At 36.8% G+C, this 19,797-nt stretch overlaps 1 protein-coding gene across 1 annotated transcript in view; it reads right to left on the reverse strand.

Annotated features, from left to right (window-relative positions):
- Positions 1 to 19,797, reverse strand: part of cacna1g (calcium channel, voltage-dependent, T type, alpha 1G subunit) — a 128,650-nt gene that overhangs the window by 12,018 nt on the left and 96,835 nt on the right. The window contains exons 26-33 of the mRNA XM_084134731.1: positions 14,570 to 14,721; positions 13,337 to 13,446; positions 10,903 to 11,036; positions 9,212 to 9,282; positions 6,794 to 6,872; positions 5,134 to 5,255; positions 4,588 to 5,004; positions 890 to 1,033 (exon numbers count right to left, since the gene is read on the reverse strand). Coding sequence (XP_083990857.1) covers positions 890 to 1,033; positions 4,588 to 5,004; positions 5,134 to 5,255; positions 6,794 to 6,872; positions 9,212 to 9,282; positions 10,903 to 11,036; positions 13,337 to 13,446; positions 14,570 to 14,721 — 1,229 coding nt within the window. The remainder of the gene's footprint in view (positions 1 to 889; positions 1,034 to 4,587; positions 5,005 to 5,133; positions 5,256 to 6,793; positions 6,873 to 9,211; positions 9,283 to 10,902; positions 11,037 to 13,336; positions 13,447 to 14,569; positions 14,722 to 19,797) is intronic.

A 19,797-nucleotide genomic window follows, 5' to 3' on the forward strand; every position in this document is an offset into this window, starting at 1 on the left:
TTAAAAATGTGGATGGATAGATACTGCTATAAATTCTTCCCATTCAAATCCCAATTCAGCTTCCTGTGGGGTGTGGCCAATGCTATTCAAATTCACTTCTTCAAATCAAAATTTTGCCCAGCGAGCCCTAATGAAAACACCCCCCAAGTCCGCTGACAAGATGCACATTGCCTTCCGTCAGTAGCCATGATAGATAACGAAATGTTTAATGGTCCTCAGATATTAAAGGTATATAAGAGAAATAATGTGTAACCTCTTTCATAGATCCTAAATAAATCCTGCATACTGCACCGTTTAATTGACCCTGAGAATCTGGGCTGGAACAAATTTTTGCAAAGTCGTCAAAAAAAAAGAGCCAGCTATTTCCATAAAGACATTACATATTCTCCAATTACATTTAAAAAAAGATTTTAGAAGCCTCAGTTTTTTTGCAATGCTAATGCAATTGAATGAAATATTTCTCTGTGAAACAGACCAAAAGAGATTTTCCTGCATAATTCAACAGCGGCCCAGCTCTTTATCGATCCACACATTACCTCTTCGACTCCAGCCAGATGAATCCATCACTTTTTGGGGTATTTATGATCTTTGGAACGAACGAGGCACAAATTTCACACAATTTTGCGAGACTTTGTCACTCTTATGGGATCGGGAAATAAGTACACTTGGATATTCCTGGAGCAGAACCAAGTCCTTGCCTTCTAAAGAGCGCTGGAAATCCCAGAACGCAGAGGTGGTTTTGTAACTGACACACAGAAGCATCGGTGCTATTATGTAAGTTTAAGTGGTCCAGAGAGAGAAAAGGAGGGAGAGAAGAAGGGAAAAAAGGTAGAGAGAGGAGTGAAGTGTGGTATATAAGGCAAGCTGGGTGAACAGGGAAGCTATTGACCTGTTTCTCAGTGCAGTGCTTGCTGGGAAGGGGAGGCAGAGCGTAGTAGTGGCAGACAGAGCCAGATAGGTTGTCCATGAGGCTGAGCTCTCCTTCCAGTGAGCCCTGGATCACCAGGGAAACTGAGTCCAGCATAGGCCTCCGCTAAAAGCCCCAGCATGGAAGACAGGATGAATGATGAAGAGAGAGAGAAAGAGTACAGACAGAGACAGAGGCAGAGGAGATGACGAGTGGTAACGTGAAAGACATCACACAGAGAAAAAACAGAGGAGAAATGAAGGAAGGAGAGAAGTTGCAGACTATAACACAATTAGTCAGAAGAAATATTTACAAAGGAATAAACAAGGACAGTTCACCCAAAAATGCTTTATTTCCATTGGAACACAAATAATATATTTTTAAGAATTTGCTGGTGTTCCACAGAAAAAAGAAGGCCATACAACATTGGAACAACACAAGGAAAATAGTAGAATTTAATTTTTTGGGTGAACTGATACTTTAAATTAGAAGTAAACCAGTAGCACGGTTCATTTATGTGCTGAACAGAGTAGTAGAGCTCTAAACTTACAAAGATTCATTGCTCACAGGTAAAATACTTGATTATTTCACTGACATCCACAAGGTGGAACTAGAGCTCTATGAACAATTGCCCTGATGATGCGCAAAACATTTTGACACAGCCACACTAAAAAGGGCTAGAGGGATAGTTTTAATGATTGTTAACATTAAAAATGGCTGGTATTCTGGAAATAGCCTTCCTGCATTAAAAAAGAAGAGGCCTGTATCACTACTTTCCCATGGTACCAGTCTGACCTCCGACCACCGAGTTTATAAGGAGCAAACAACAGGCATGTAGGACACTAACAGAAACAGATGGACTTCCCCACTTTAAAAATAACAGTCTAGTGTTTTAAAACGTGTCTTTCGGTTAAACTAAAGATTGTTTATAACAAATGCATGGTATAATGCTCTGAAAAGCCCTGGCAAATACTACATTTGCATCATGACAAACTCATTTTTTGAACTAATAAATGGTTAATTGTTTGTTGGACACTGTTGATTACATTAACCCATGGAAAAAAGAAGCATATTTTATACATTGTCTGATATCAAGATTTTCATATAATATATTTTAAAATATGGTCCGGATGACAAGTAGAAGGGATAGTTCACCCAAAAATGCTCACCCTTTGCTCACCCTCAGATTGTTCCAGTTTTATTTTTTATTTTTTTTTCACAGAGGAAATAAGATGACATACAAGTTTGGACACAACATGAGGGTGAGTACACTGTATGATGAAATAATTTTCATTTTTGGATAAAATATTCCTTAAAGCTGTATGCTGTTAAGTACCATAGAAAATAATTTTACTATGTACAAGCAAAAACCATGTTTACAATTATTCACTTAAATGGAAGTCAATGGCATTGCATTGGACTGGAATAAACGTTAAAGCATGCAGTGTTTTAAGTATTACCACAAGGCTTAAACATTATGCATGTTTACATGAGACCAGAGTAACAAAATTGTTTACTATCTTCTTCGGTTCGCCTCATGACCATATAAAGCCAGTAAACCCTGCAAATTTCCAAAAAGGGACAAAAAGGGACTTTTCACATAGAGAGAAATCCACAGGATTTACAACGGTAGTGCAGAACCAAAATCTCATCTGTTTAGAACAGTTGTCCCACTGCTAAAATAATTACCTACTGCTCAAATTATACACATTTTGCACAGATGTCCCAATATAAATTGACTAATATAAATGCTTTAAAGGGGGTACATTCACCCCCCTCAAAAAAATTCCAATTACCTTCATGGCGTTCCAAGCCCTTAAGAGTTCTGTTTATCTTCGAAACACAAATGAAGATATTTTTAATGAAATCGGAGAGAGATTGCTATCCCTCTATTGACAGACCACACAACTACCAATTTGTCGCCTAAAAAATAGATTGTAAAACTAATCTATATGAATCAAGCGGTTTAGTCCAAATTTTGTGAAGAGACTGGATCGTTTTATACGATTAACATTGAATTTAGGCTTTTATTGACATATAAACATTGATCAGCAAACATAAACAGAAGCTGAACCATACTTGTTTGATTCATGAAAACAAACCTCATTGAGAATGAACCTGGTTCTCGCACGTCAAACAAGCATACTTAAGCTTAAGTTTACCATATCTGATGAGTGCATTGATGAATGTTTATACGTGAAAAAGCCTAAATTCAATCTGTTCATCATATAAAGCAATCGTGTCTCTTCAGAAATCTTTGAAATAAACCGCTCAATTCATATGGATTAGTTTTACGATCTCTTTAATAACTCTTTGAAGCATCAAAATGGTAGTTGTGTATATTGTCAATGGAGGGACATAAATCTCTCAGATTTTATTAAAATATCTTCATTTGTGTTTTGAAGATGAACAATAGTCTTACGGGTTTGGAATGACATGAGGGTGAGGAAATGATGACAATTTTCATTTCTGGGTAAACTAACCCTTTAACCAACTGTGAGCTGGAACCTTTTTCCTTTGTAATTGCACAGCTGTAAACAATTTTTCTGTTTGTTTTAACAAATTGAGGGACAAAATCATTTTCAGTGGTAATGGAGAGCATGCAGCAGATGCTTAAGTTTAATTGCACCAGGAACATTCCTTTTAATATATGCATCAGTGACGTCAATGGGTTCAGGCGCATACGGAAGCATACGGCAGCATACGGCAGGTTGTCCATCTATCAGTATTGTGTGAAGTTAGATAAGAGAGCGCAGATGTGGACATATTTTTGTAGGCCAACCCAGAAGTTCCAAAAAAACCCAGAGGTTCCAAAAAAAAAAAAAAAACTTTACGAATTTTCATGTGGCTTTTGGATTATTGCAGAAAATAAGCTCTGTGACCAACAAAAGTTTCTGACTCTTTTGACTCTCATTTTGTTCATCATGATAGTCTTCACAAATGAACAACTTTTCTGGCTTTTTTCTTGGGAGCAGTCTAAATGCAATCGCCAGAAGTAAAAAGCTATATATATAGACTATACACGAACTACACTACAGTGTAGTGGAATGAAAATGAAATGGCATGAAATGGAAGTTGCATTAGACTTTTCTTCTCTATTGTGACGTATATCCAAGTGAAACAAACCTGGCTTCTTGAACAAGAAAAAATATAGGACAAGACTTGATTGTTTCCATCGGGAATTGTTGTTTGCTATTGCTGTGATCTCATGTTAGTGACAGGTTGTCCCACCCTTTTTAAGAAAAAAAAACCACAAGGGGGTTTTACTGGTGTATTTTATGTTGGATAATAATACATGAAAATATCTTGAGATTGTGTTAACCACAGACCTTATTTGGGCATTTGACCAAAAACCCATAAAAAAAACAACAACATTGACTTCGGGACGACGAAACCAGCTAAAATGCTAACTTTTTTTCAGGTTTTTGCCTACAAAAATACATCCCCCCCAAAATACATCTCTTTCACAGAAACAGAAAAGTTTCAACAAAACAAAAGCAAGCAGGACACCCCTGCTGGAAAAACAAGCTTAAGCTGGCTTCTAGCTGGTCTAATGTGGTTATTAGCAGCTTAGACCAGCTAGAAACCAGCTGGTATTTAGTTTGACTCATGTGTTGAACCTGGAAATGACACCATAGGAGGTACACACCTCTAACCTCACACCTAGCATTCCCACTCACCTCTAAAGGCGGCTCCAAATTATGAGGAGGATCAGGATCTGTCTTTATGTGATCTTCAGAGTCTCTGCGTATGTCTGCAGGTGGGCTGTCTGTGGGGTAAAGCGGCCCAGACAGGTCTCCAGAGACTCTTGAGATCCAGGGTGAACCCCCTGGCCCACCCATGTCACCAGGTCCGAAAGGTGGCATGTGCCCTCGGGATATTCCTCCATCTCCACCCGCAGCCTCAAGCTCCATCTCGGCTTCCAACTCAGCCTCCTCCTTGGCCTCTTTGTTGCTTTCCTCCAAGTGTTTCATGAGCACAGCGATCACCACATTGACCAGCACAAATTGCGCCGTCAGGACGAAGGACACAAAATAAATGGGGGACACCACTGTGTTGTAGCAGGTGGTTTCTTGGGAGCAGTCTCTGAGCGTGTCCTGCGACGTGGACACAGAGTGTAAAAATGAGAGGTTTGCTAACAACTGTATTCAGAACACGTGCAAAGCATTTAAAACAAAACTGTGTGCATCATTGAAATTCAGCACTATGAAGTGACTCTGTCCCACCTTCATAATTCCGTTCCAGTTGTCCCCGGTGGATACACGGAACAGCAGGAGGAAAGCCATGCCAAAATTCTTGAATGTTGCGTAACGGCCGAGACCTTCGCAGGGGTGCAGCTCATCACATACTGGGACAGAAACAAAATGTCACAGGTACATACATGGAAATGTGCAAATCTTCATATGTTCATAATGAACAAACACACCCTACATCATATGTACAATGCTGTGAAAAAGTAAGTGCACCCCATGAAAAGCTGGTTCCTTTTTCATCATATGGGCATTTAGATTTCCTCAAGCATCTGCTCTTGGGGTGAATTTGGTACAACGAAATGGTTTATATTGAATAGCTTGAAAATGGCTTTAAATCCTTTCCCAGACTCATACGTGTCAGCAACCTTTATGCTGAGGGGCTCAGACAGCTCTCTTTTTTTTCTCTTGGCATGATGGAACAATGCTTGTGGCCAAACTAGACCAGGGCTGCATTTCCAAAAAGCCTAAGTAGATCATAGAAACAGTTGGCAGCCCAGAGCAGTTTTTTTTTTTAGGTTTATACTATACAAGGTGTCACTGTCACTCTACTATTTTAATGATGCTGTATTCACTTGCACCTGATTTTAATTGATGTACACTTGATGTAGTGAGAAATATGCCAAATGTATATTCAAAGACTCAAATTATATAAATGTATTACCTTTTATCCACTGGTGAAATGGCATTTAAATGTACTAACTTTCTATGCAGTGTACATACAGTATACAGACAACCATTTAAAATCTAGATAAACTACTCAATCTCACTAAACAATTTGGTTGGTGGACTATTAATCGACCAGTCATCAATTTAGCCCAATCCTATGTTGGGAAGAGACAGAAAAAAGTTTGCCTTGCAGACAGTCAATCTCAGTTCAGCCAGCAGATGCCATATATTGAACTTGGACAGCATTGTAAAGCTGGATGTGAATTATGAAGTTTCTATGTTTATCTTGAGCAGGCTGATTGGAAATGGAAATGACATCAACCCTGGTATTGTGCTGAGGTGCAATGAATCACGGCAGACTGTATTCAGTAAACCAGTGCCAAATGTGCTGCCACGTATTCTAGAGAAAATCTGCTGCAGGTACCATATTTATGGTTTGCCCTTACAGACATTGCCGGAAAACTTTTGAAAATATGTGAAAGTGATCTCACAGCCATTTAAAACCAATAAACAGTAATAAATCGAGCAATTTAAAACACAATTATGCTACATTAGAGGATTATAGAGTTACAACATCAGTGCCCTAATCAATGTCATAAAGTGTTTCAAAGTTTTTCAGTCCCCCTTAATGAATAGAGAGATGAAGAATGCAGTCTATGTACCATTGTATTGAATTGAGTGTTGTAAAGTATTATATTGATGTATTTACACTTTGTTGAGACACTTCCATTAAAAACCCAGTGAAAATCATATACAATTTAATTTAACTTGATACATTTTAATGTGGCACAGTCAATGAAAGTTAGTTTGACATCTTAACTTTAGATTTATTTCAAGTTAACTTAATACTGTATTTTTGTATAGAGCATATTTTAATTTTTTTAAAAGCGAGAGGGGGAGTGTTTGTGTCTGAGTGAATTAGACCACAAGAAAAATGGCCCTTATGTATGTGTTTTGTTATGCTTACTCAGGTCACCGAACAGCTCTACTCCCAGAGCAGCGAAGATGAAGAAGAGCAACATGAAGAGAAGACCTAGATTCCCCACCTGTAGAGAGAGAGAGAGAGAGAGAGAGAGAGAGAGAGAGAGAGAGAGAGAGAGAGAGAGAGAGAGAGAGAGAGAGAGAGAGAGAGAGAGAGAGAGAGAGAGAGAGAGAGAGAGAGAGAGAGAGAGAGAGAGAGAGAGATTTTGTCATGGAACGCAAAAGAAACTGACAGGGCAGACAGAATACCACCTGTGAGGAGCCAATAAGAGGGAATCATGAAGTGAGAAGATGACAGCTGTGTTCCACCTGATTAGAGCTTGACAGTTTTGTAAACTTAAGTCTCAAACTATGCTGAAGCCATAGCCAACTGCAGCAGTAGTTTTGCACATGTTAGCACACATTCCAGACATGTTGATGGGGGACAAATCTGCAGTCTTGTTTTCTGATCTCATTCCTCTTTTCTCTCAATCAATAAAAAGTGTCAGAAAATCATAAATAAAATGCTCATAACCTAATGAAAAACCTCAAAGTTATTTAGCACTTGGTCAATTTTATAATTTTCAAAGATGAAAATTATATCTATTTTTAGATCATTTTAAATAACTTCACTATATTGATTTGAGTGTATTTCTTTGGCATGGTAATGAGTATGAAAATGTTGATATTTGGTCTTGGCGGAAAAGATCTGCTACACTGCGGCTACAGAGCAAGTACGGGACTTGTTACTGCAAATACACACATGACCTGCTGCTGTACAATATAGCGTACATGAATTACCCGTAGCAGATCTATACAGGTGGAGCTGGGGAAGGTGGAGGGTTTCTGAAAGCACTGCACTGCAACAGTAATTGCTAACTAAGTATTTGAAGGCTGAGCATGCAAGCTCATTGGCTCCTGATACAACAGGAACCAATCAGTTGTGCCCTATAGAGAATGATGTGAATGCAAGCAGGTTGAGTTAAGCACCTATTAGACTGTGCCATCTAGAGTTTCATGACATAACTTTGTATTTCGCCAATTTTGCCCTGTCATTCTGAGAGAGAAATAATAATAAAAATAATAATTTAAGGAATATTTTAAGTATATTGAATTTGTGTATAGATAATTTATTATTAAATATTCCTTTTTTTTTTTTTTTTTCCTTTCTCTAATCAAAATGTTGAGCAACAAATTTGTCCTGGGAAATTTGTTTTGTATAATTGAACATAATAATGTGATGTTTTGTGGTATTAGTTGATCGGTCTGACTTAAAATATCCCATCCTGTTATATAAATGATAATCAGTTTGATATTATGATAAATGGTAAATGTCTGAAGATGGTTTAAAAATTAACGAAATCAAAGTACATCACATTAAAGTCAAGTTTTGCCAATTTTGCCTCATCATTCTGAGAGAAAAAAAACCTTTGTTTTAATTTACCTAGACATATTATATTAAAAACAACAACAATAATAATAATAATAATAATAATAATAATAATTATTATTATTATTATTATTATAGTTTAAGTGCGTGAACCCTATTCTGGTATACCCTTATATAGAAAATTACACTGCATAACAGGAAGAACCCACATACACCCAAGTTGGATTCAGAGAAGAATCATGCGAAACATATAACGATCACAGACGTGATAAAAAATTAGGCAAACAGAGGAAAACGGAAAGGAATAAAGAGAGTCAGATTAGAAGTGCTGACAAATCCGATTGCATTGACATTTCTTTTTCCAAGGCTGGCTATTTTCCCACCCTAATCTCCCTTAAGTGCACTCTTCACCGGCTGGATTCACAGTGATTCAAGAAACAAGGATCAAGCTGACACAATCTGGCAGGATATCTCAGAACACTCTTATGGATCAGAACACCTCTCACAAATTGCAGAAGAGTGGATCAATAGCCTAGAACCACAAAAAGCCACTTTAAAACAAAATAAGAAACTGTGTGAAAGTCACAGCGACGGAGTGAAAGGGCGTTAGGAGGCGACGGCTAAACATGGTCTAATCCAATTAGTGACAATTAGTTAAATGTAGAATTACATGTCTGATTTTCTAAGCGCATATCTGAGGAGAGACGGGAATTAATAGTGTGTCCTGTGGTGCGCCATGTTTCCAAATCAAAAAGCCTGCAGGAGGTGGTGAAGCCTGATGTTATCAAAGAATGTGCATGCAGGAGATTTTCTTCTCTGGCTTCTGCTATTCTCCAAGCGGCCCATCAGAGCCAATCTGCACTGCTGTGGCCTCTTCATGGCAGATTGACTATGTAAATGAGGCCTGTGGAGAGCGGAGGGGCCACAGGAGAACAGGGAGCGGGGACCGGGAGCTCTCTCGCAGCGCAGGATTCATGGGATATGAGTGAAGAGCGGAACTTTATGAAGGAGAAAGACAAAAGTTTTGTGCTGTACCTGAGGCAGGGCCTGGATCACAGTGTCAAGCAGAGCTCGCATTCCCACGGCCATCTTTAGTAGCTTCAGCACTAAAAGGAGAGGAGAGCCAGCTTATACACAATCTGATCAGAATACAATTTAAATGGTACTGATTTTATTATTTTTATTTTTTTTGTTTTTTACACTGTGTAAATGGCAATACTGATACTGATAACCAAAAAAAAAAAAAAAAAAAAAAAAAAGTAGTATCTAAATGTAAAAATAGGGAAAGTGAGCATTCACAATCAAATATCCAGTATCGACTGATATACAATACTGAAAAGTTTGGGCTAAGTTTTTTTTTTTAATGTTTAAAAAAAAAAATCTCACAAAGGCTGAATTTATTTGATATTATTTATTTATAAATAATAATATTGTGAAATTGTAATATTATGTAAAAGATTATATTTTAATATTTTTAAGTTTAATATATATATTTTTTTCCTATGATGGCAAAGGGGTTGTCAGCTAGAATATTTTAACCTTGCATGTAAAATGTAAAAAATAAAATAAAAATACAGACACCAGACTTTATCAGTCCCACCAGGATATAACTTTTTTCTTTTTCTGCTGATTTTTGCAATAAAAAAAAAATAATTTTGTGCTGGTAATTTCCATAAATTTGTGATTTATTTTATAATTAGGATTCTACATTTACCATATTATGAATCATGTTAGATGCACAGTAGTCATACATGACATTAGGACATTTTATTGATTTTGTGTTGTATTCAGTGATCACGGAATCACAAAGAAATTTACCAATACAGGTACATTCAATGTATTACAAATAGGAGTAAAACTAAATCATGCTTCTAATTTTGACAAAAGTGGCATTTGAGAAAAAAATAAAACAAATAAAATTGACCTTTATGTTCAAACTGTGAAACTCAAACTGTGACTCAATCTTTTAACAGAGCCCTGATTGGACAGAAAAAAATGTGACTCACTGTGTCTTTAAAAGTGGCCAGTGGAAACTAATTCTCATGTAATTTTCTCAGTGGTCAGATCACAGAGAATGTTATTATTGGGGTCGTGCACTACACACACAGAGCTTTAATGACGGTCGTTCAGCCATGGAGGAGATGCCATTGTGGAGGTTTGGTTAATTGCAATCAGGCCCACAAGAGGATGATGCCTGTGACTTTCATTACAGGAATGTCTGAATGAATCCAGTAGGAAATAGGCTGCGAAGACACTCGCACACCCTTACTCGGCACATGCATGCACACACACACAAACAAACACGCTCGCGCGCGCACACACACCTGATGAGAACACAGACATCTGAGCAGGTGTGTTTGCTTGGCCATCTCTGTTGAGGGAATAATCAATAAAGACTCGCCAAGCAGCTATTTCATTAGAGGAAGAATAATCGTTCCAAGTAGACATGCACCCCAGCTCCCTACACTGTGTGTGTTGTGAGTGTGTGTGTGTAAGAAATAAGAGTGGCTGTGTGAACTGAATTTCTCATTACAGCCATCTGGACTCTTTCAACACAGACTACGGCTTCTGCTGAGCAGTCTGTGAAACAACAGAGATCCCAAGGGTGACACACACACAACCGGGTCTGATCTACTGAGGCTAACAGGAGGAGCCGCTGAGGAGTGTAAACTTTCACAGGGAAGAAAAATGGTTGTATGGAAGATAAGACGGAAGAGAATACAAACCCCTAGCGATACGCAGCACTCTCATGATGCGAATGATGGTGGGGTTGATGGGAAGGGAAGCGTTGACCTCGATTTCCTCCAGTGTTATGCCCATTATAGACAACAGAACAATGGCAAGATCCAACTGGTTCCACCTGTGTAAAGACATGTTATGTTAATTAATATATCAGAAAAATGCTGCCTTATGTAATGTTAGAATGATTGTAGAATGATTGTTTTTTTAAAGAAATAAATTCATACTTTTATTCAGCAAGGATGCATTAAATTGATCGAAAGTGACAGTAAAGACTTTTACATTGTAAAAAAAAAAAAAAAAAACTGAACTGAAAAAAAAGTTTCCACAAAAATATTCCGCAGTGCAACCACTTTAAACTCTGATAATATATATATATATATATATATATATATATATATATATATATATATATATATATATATATATATATATATATATATATATATATATATATATATATATACACACATTTTTTTTTTTTTACTGCGTACCAAATCACCATATTATTGGAATGATTTCTGGAGTAATGAAGACTGGAGTAATTCCTGCTGAATTCAGCTTAGTCATTAAAATAATATATTTGATTTAAATATACTAAAATAGAAAACAGTAATTTTAACATTGTAATAACATTTCACAATACAACAATTTTACTGTATTTTTGATCAAATAAATGTCCTTTTCTGAATAAATGCAGCTTTGGTGAGAATAAAAGACGTCTTTCAAAAATCTTACCAACCCCAAACTTTTTTTCTTTTCTTTTTTTTTCTTCTTTTGGTAGTGTACTGTATTTACATTAATGTTTTCTTTACCTTCTTTGGATTAATATTAAATTAAATTGTTTATAATTTAGTTTTCTTGTCAATTATTTTGTATTAATGTTGTGTACTGTTGTAAGATTGGCAAAAGCTGCAACAAAACTACATTACCCATAATTCTCTGTGACAGCACACAAAATATTACATTTTTAATATAAAATATAAAAAATATATATTAAAAATACATTGTTAAAGCATCAACTGCATGCCTAATGTGCATCCTTTATTTTGTTGTACCAAACTGTCTTAGTCAACAAGCAAAACAGGCAGAAAGAAATATGAAATTGCCCAATATGTTAATTTTTAAAATCACTTAACAATAAATCACAATATGACTTCCTCAGTCTTACAACTTCAGAAAAGGACTTGAAGGTAACGTTGTATCCTTCAAAAGCATGCAATACAATTCCAAGAGTCAAAAAACTGAGTCTCTTTGATCAAAGAATCGTCATTTTGAGCAAATAACCCTTATTTGACCCTGGATTTTACTCTTTTCCAGCAAGCTTCTCAGCATGTTCATTTTCTAAATATGGCTTCAAACTTTGCTGCTAACTTTAAATAACTCCCCCTGAGGGTCAAATATAACACTGTCATGGGTGAGGTAGGGCCTAGAGCCTGTTTTAGGACACCTCAATTTGCTGGGGCCTGCAGCCATGAGAGGTGTTTCATTAGAAATGTTGGGAAATTGAAGTCAAATTATTACACAAAGCATTTCTACATTTTTCCCACCGCTTCATTTGCTAAGGGGCCCGTGATCAAAGTGTACTTCTTTCCTCCTGCAGACTTGGAGCATGTTGCAAGAAAGAACAAATCAAAGTAACAGAAATCCATTTCAAATGTTGTAAATCAATAAAAAAGAACAGCATGTTCTGAAATGTTTAACAGTAGGGCCTTTGGTGAGAGATTCGTTTTGAAATCATAACAATTATGTTATGTCAAAGTTTTCATTAGTATGCAAATAGCTGCTTTACATTTCCCTACTTATTATGCGATTGAAAGAAAAAGCTGATAAGATGAGAACTTCTAATGGCCTATCAACTTCACTAAAGGGCCTAATTGACATATTGACTGATTATTCAAGACTAATTAAAAGAGTAATGGATCATTTAAACTCTATAAAGAAAATATGTTAAATTGTGCCTACACATATAAAACTGTAACATTGGACATTTAGCACTTCTTTGTCACTAATTTAAGAGGAATAGATGCAATTTAAGAGGCGTTCTTGTTGTTTAAGCCCCAGGCAATGTGATTTTGCATGCTTCAAGATGGGTTTCTTTTACCAAAACCACAAGTGATATAAATTCGGTTCTTGTTTTCCACCACAGACGCCAGTGCAGCCCTCGATGTGCTTCTGACAATCAGAGGCAAACCAAGGAATCTCAAAGCTGTGATATCATTTCAAAGGATGTGGCTTTAGGACTACTAAAAAACCCTATTGTGTTCACACACACACACACACACACAAAAAGAAAAAAAGAAAAGAAAACAGAAATAGGGGCATTGGAGCACCTCCATGGGAATGGCTTTACTGTAAATTTCTAATTTGTTTTGGATCAACTACCTTAGGTGTAGCTTTTGAGAGGGTCACGTCTACTACCTGTCCTTGAAGAAGCGGCGGAATCCAAAGGCAACAAGCTTGAAGACAGACTCCAGCACAAATATGATTGTGAAAATGTAGTTGCAGATCTTCAGAGCCTCATCCAGGACCTGTTAAAGCAGATAAGTTGCAAAGAGAACGTAACAGTGAAAGTACAGAAGTGAACAAGCATATTTCTACTCCTTCAGAGCAATAAATAAACACACAAACTGTGATCTATGAATGACCAAATAGGTCAATTCATAGTCAATCTGTGGAAAAGATGATGAGTTATTAAAGGTGGTTATTAGCACAACGAAAACAGTCAGTGGACATTGCCAGGGATCTAGCTTTCCCTCGTCCACCGCACAGTAATTAAGTCCAGGCTAAGTGTGACTACACACCAGAAAATCAATTGATTTTGTTCACGGAATGAGTGTTAGTGGTCAAAGCCTAACAATCCCCTTTGCTCCACTTGCTTCAGTGTTTTGCAGGCCACCCGGGCTCTAATTAAAACAGACTGCACAGGTGAGGTCACGGACCTCCATTAATGATGGGTGAAAAACCTGGGAATCATCCCAACAGAGTTGACTAGGGATTGTAAACACTAGTTTTGATTTGAAGAGAGATAACATACCATACATACATACTGTACATACATACATAGTATATATATACACAGACAACCAGTTGAAATAACCATTTTTATAGTGAAAAAGTGACCTTTGTCATAAAGGAATGAAAAGAACATATTACACCACCCAAATTATTCACAGAAACCAATGTAATCTCCCAGAGCTTTCTGCTAACTCATGTTATTATTTTAGTCCTCTATTGAATATTCATGAATTGTCTCTAGTGTTATGCGAGGGGGAGAGACTGATGAGGGAATATGCATACATTTCAGTACATACACTACAGTGTGGTTTATTTTGGTGAGGCATTTCTCTCATAAGGCTTTTTTTGTATACACAGGCAATGGTATAAAATGTCCTGGGAGCAGCACAATGAAAGTGCAAATAAGTATAATAATATAGAGAAAATTATATACTCACCGCTATGATATAATCAAAATGCAGTACAGCAAAAAGAGTACATAAACATTAGCTGCCTAATCAGCAAATATTATGCAGAATCATAAAGTGAGATAGCGTTGAATTGAACTTATAATAAAATTGTCTGCAGTTACATATCCAGTGAGTTTATTCCTTAATGAAATATCAACAAGCGCATGCACTCTCTCTGCTCTACTACCTTAGATTGCTGGTAGTGCTCCATGGACATGGTGATGACATTGAGGCCGATGACTATCGTGATGAACAGGTCCAGATATTGGCTGGTGCACATCTTGTGGATGAGAAGCCGTGTAGGTGAGTAATCGGAGTAATAGGGTTTACTCTGGGCTTCTGAAATACCATGGGAACAGGGAGGAAGCATGAAATAACTGCACTGAAACAAACATGGTTTTGTACACACTCATGCCCACACTGAGAAAAGAGGGGGAGAGGGAAATAACCAGTCGATAAAGAGAAGTAGCTAAGAGATAGAACATATGTGTATAAGTTCACCCAGGAATGAAAATGCACTTGCTCATTCTCATGTTGTTCAAAAACCTGCCTGACTTTATTTCTTCTGTAAAACCCTAAAGGAGAATTTCTGAAGACAGAGCTGGTCGCTTTTTACCAATGCAATAACAAATGTTAATATTATAATTGGTCTCTAAAAATGCTGCAAAAGCACAATAAAAGTATAAAACTGGCCCATATGACTTGTGTATCATATTAAAGTTTTAATATGATAAAGTAAAGCAGTAAAGACTGCTTTGTGTGAGGAATCAGAGGTAATCACTGCAAATGAATAATTAAGTCAGTGAGTTGAATGTGAGAACTGGATCAGTCCAATTTGTGAGAAAATCATTCAGATTAGTTTTATGAACTGGATCAGTCACTGATTGCACTCAAAATAATGATTAATTTACAAATCTTACAAAACTTTTCAGTGCGTAACAATAAATTGGACTTTGTATTATTTGACTTGTAATAGTGGATGAGTTGAATGGACCACTTTTATGATACTTTGGTAATGGTGCTTTTGATGAGCTATAACATTCTTTGAAATTTCTCTTTGAATCATCCAGAAGAAAGTCATATGGGTTTTGAACTAAATGAGGGTGAGTAAATGACAATTTTCATTTTCGTGTGAACTTCTCCTTTAACTGTTTCTGTGTTCAATGCCAAATCAAAGGCAGAGGAGGCCAGATTGCAGGGCCACTGTGCCTGAGATCTGCTCACTCACAGATACCTAAATAAAACAAATTGTCCTATTACATCATGGACATTCTAATGAGATTCCCTAAAATATTAACGAATCTCCATTCCACAAGGACGGACTTGTGCATATGCTTGTCTTTCTGATCCATTTTTATTCTTTGTGTTTTTCCTCTGTTTTTCGTTGAGGACAGAGAGGACTGAAGGGATGGCAGAGCAGCAGGGGTCCGGGGGGGCTTATCATCTCGAAACACTGTGAGCGGCAGCTGTGTTCCCTGTGGTCCTGTCAGCCCATTAGCCAGGCTTTTCTTGGCACCAGCACTGGACTGAAGGAACAGGTGCTGGATTCAACCTTTTCTTTTTTATATATAATGGAGCCACATCAGCAGTATTTGTTTAATCATCCCCACTGGATAGTGAATATGAGTATGACTCATCTAGAACATGTCCAAATTATTTGCTTGTTAAAGGTGAAGTAATTTTTTGGATGTTAATCTCAGTTTAATATGTAGAGATTTCTACAAGTAAGCCATTGTCTGTGTTTGTGCGTTCCATACAGACTTTGAATTAGCTTTTATTTTATATTTTCAGATTTAATTGTAATTTTAGCTTAAGTTTTAGTATTTTGTGATGTGCTTTTGTCAATTATTTTCTTCTTTTGTTTTAAATAGTTCTATTTAGCTTTAATTTATTTTTATTTCAGGTTTAGTTTTAGTAATTTTAGTACTTCAAAGATTTCTCATTTTCATTTAGCTCATTTGATATTTATATATTTTATTTCAGCTTGATTTCAATTAAAGCTGCAGTCCGTAACTTTTGGCGCTCAAGCGGTTGCATGCATCTTGCGGAAGAACATTGTAGCCGGAGCTACTTCTCTCTGTTTGTGTCTATGACGAGTCACGCAGGTACTGGGCAACTCCGCAGCGGTACGACCCGAACCAGTCTAAAATAGTCAGAATATAAACACTTATTATAGGTGTACCGTAGTGATTCAGGATAAGACAAAAACACGGTTTGGAAAATGGATTCATGATGTACTCGCTTATTATATACATTTTTTTAAATTTTGAACACAAAAAAAGTTACGGACTGCAGCTTTAACAAAAGCGATTTAGTTAACAATAATAACTCTGGGAGTGACTCTTTCAGCAGGTTAAATAGACTATTAAATAGACATTTTGTCTTAATGAGTGAGTCAATGATTCAATCAATCAACTGATTTGTTAAAAAAAGCCAATTCATTCAGGAACAAAACAAGACACTGGCTGAATTTGAAACATACTAGCATACCACTCCACCACTACTTCCATATAAAAATATGGCAAAAATAGTAGTATTATAGTAGTAGTAGTAGAATATAGTAAATAGTAGTAGTAATAGTATGCTATTTTGAGTATGTTAAGTCATTGAATCACTGACTCAACCGATTTCTTTGAAAACACTGAACAAAACGCCACTACTGTTTTCTGCTCACAAACATGCAACAGTTCTGTTTTTGACTTTGTTTGGAATTGTTTTCATTAGCAAAAAAAATTTATAAAAAAAAAAAAACCTGGAAATATATCTCAGATGTTAATTACCTAATATTAACTTGTTTATTTAACGTATAAAAGCAATATCACACTCGTACACTCAGCACACCTTCGTCGTGTCCTATTTATTAAATATGCATGTGACGTATATGGGGTCACTCTGCTTTGATTTCTCAGGACAAGATGTCAGCAATGCTGGTTCTGCGGGTAATTACTAAAGGAATCTTCTAACCCATCTGGCTTTAATTCTGCTAATTGAAGCCATGCTCCTGGTGTTTTTAAATGTGCTGACTCAACATTACCTTTGCTTTTTCATAATGTACAGCTTATGAATCTTAAATATCCAGACTTGGCTTAACATTGCCACTTTAGTTATTTATTTATTTAGCCTATTTATTGTTATTTTTATGACTCCTAGGATCTAACACAATCTGCGATGAGGTCAATGTTCTGCTCTTTAACCCATGTGTTCTAAATTAATTTATTTGGGCTGCAGACAACAGTATCCAGGGGGGCAGCAAACAAAACCATTCATTGGGAACGAAAACAGTTGCTGTGTAGACTGCCCCAGTTTTAAAGGTGCTCAATTACGGAGGACAGTTGAGATGGGAACAGGTGTATGTTCACAGCTTGGTTTTACAGTCGACAGGTCAGCTCCCATAGGACACCCCCACTCAACTACATCCCTCCTATACCCTCTGTAGTGAGACTCTCTCCCTTTGTGCACTTTCATTCAAAAAAGTGTGACTTATCAGAGGGACAAATCTCAGTATTTTTTTTTGTTGCATACATTGCTAATTCCAATCCTCTTAAACACAATAATAATACTAATAATATGTGACAGAGGGAAAGCAGTCTCCCATAACCATGTTTATTTCTACTGAGTACCGCACTGAGTTTAACGAAAGAGTTTCGTATTAGATGCCCCCCCCCCCAAGTTGGGAGAAATGGAAGGTTTTGGCATCCTATTTACTGGATAATGGATTGAACTTTTGTTTCCTAGTGGCAGCGGTGCCACTCTGATGTCATGCCATTGCAATGGGTCCAACTAACGTCCAGATCAGCCAAATCAGCTTTAAAAGAATTTAAAGAGAAGGAAAATGGATTCAAACTATTTTTAACCAACACAAGAATGAAATAGCGATGGAGAATGTGGGTCTGGGACCTCTCCATCTCTGTCTCTATTTTTATGGCACAAGCTAATGATACCATGACTATGATTTAATGAGACATTCTTTGCTTAGATGGCAATTTTAGCCCATTCCGATTCCATCTATGAATACATTTGAGAATGACGGTCAGATTATTGGGTGAGGCAATTGAAGGTTTTGGGCTGAATGATACCACATTTGAATCTAGCCACAAAACACTAGTCGCCCACCAGTTCTGGAAATGTTAACTGTTAAAACTCAGTGCAATACCCATCAACCCCCAAAAAGGAGGGTACGACAACAAATATCTTGGCCTTTGACACATTGAGACTTCATGCTGGTCTTGATGCTTTCAACATGATTCTGGCTTTGCCGCAACTCACGTGCACTTGGAGGGGAAAAAAAGTTCTTAAAAGTAACTTTAAATTGAGGAACTCTGGACCCCATAAAATTATTTACTAATGGCAAATGCATGAACACCCTTCTTTTTAATATTTGCAAAAAGTATACAGCTGATAGAGCCATCACGAAACAAGATGCTGAAATATATATTTATATACATGTACATTTATATGAATACAAAATATACATTAAAAATGTAAATAAATAAATAATCCAGTAATCAAATGTACATGATTCTTTTTTTTGTGTAAATCTTCCTATCTTTTAGGAGGTCCAAAGCCCTTTCAGAAATATTTTAACAATGCGCAATAGAGAAGAGAGAGGTTGTGGAAAGTGTAAATCCAAGAAATTAACCATATAGCAGGTAGTACCTCAGAAGCTAAGTCAGTTGGGAAATACAGACAAACGTTGGTCCATTATCAACATTATTTGTACTCTACAAACACCAGAAAAATTTGCACACACAAAAAAGGAAATTGTTACTTTTTCTTTTCTTTTTTTTTAAATAATAGTTGATATTTTTGAAGGTCTGAGGGTTAGGGTCTAAATATGGACATCAACAATGTTCTGATGTTGATTATTCATGTAAAGGTTGACATATCCCTAGAGTGAACAAACTACACCAACTAAGACATATGTTCGAGAAATATCTGTCCATTATGCAGACATCATGAGTCATGTGGGGTGAAAGTCATGAGCACTGGGGAATTGTGGGCAGTGGGAGGACTAGACTGTTATTTAAAGGAAGAGCCAGAGAAAAATTCTAAAGCCTGCATGGCAAAATGTCAGACAAAAATAGAAAGGGGAAAAAGCAAAGATGATAAAAACAGCCATCTGAATAGGGAAGGCAGCAAATTGCTGCTTTCTTTGCTCTAAGCCGAATGGTTTTAAATTGAGGCTGGTTTTACACCCCTGAAGTGCATGGTCAATGAGTTGCTCCAAAAGTAATGAGTCGATATCTGCTGGACATACTGCTGATGCACCCAAATGTACAAATTAGTTTGGCAGATACACTGCACTTTTTTTTCTTTTTTTTTTTGGCACAATATGCCAGCACACACAGAGTCAAAACCAACAGGAAATGACAGACTAAATGCCTTCTTAAAACTGGTGCAATATTGGAAAATAAC

Source organism: Abramis brama (assembly GCF_963993115.1).
Source record: "Abramis brama genome assembly, chromosome: 14".
NCBI lineage: Eukaryota > Metazoa > Chordata > Actinopteri > Cypriniformes > Leuciscidae > Abramis > Abramis brama.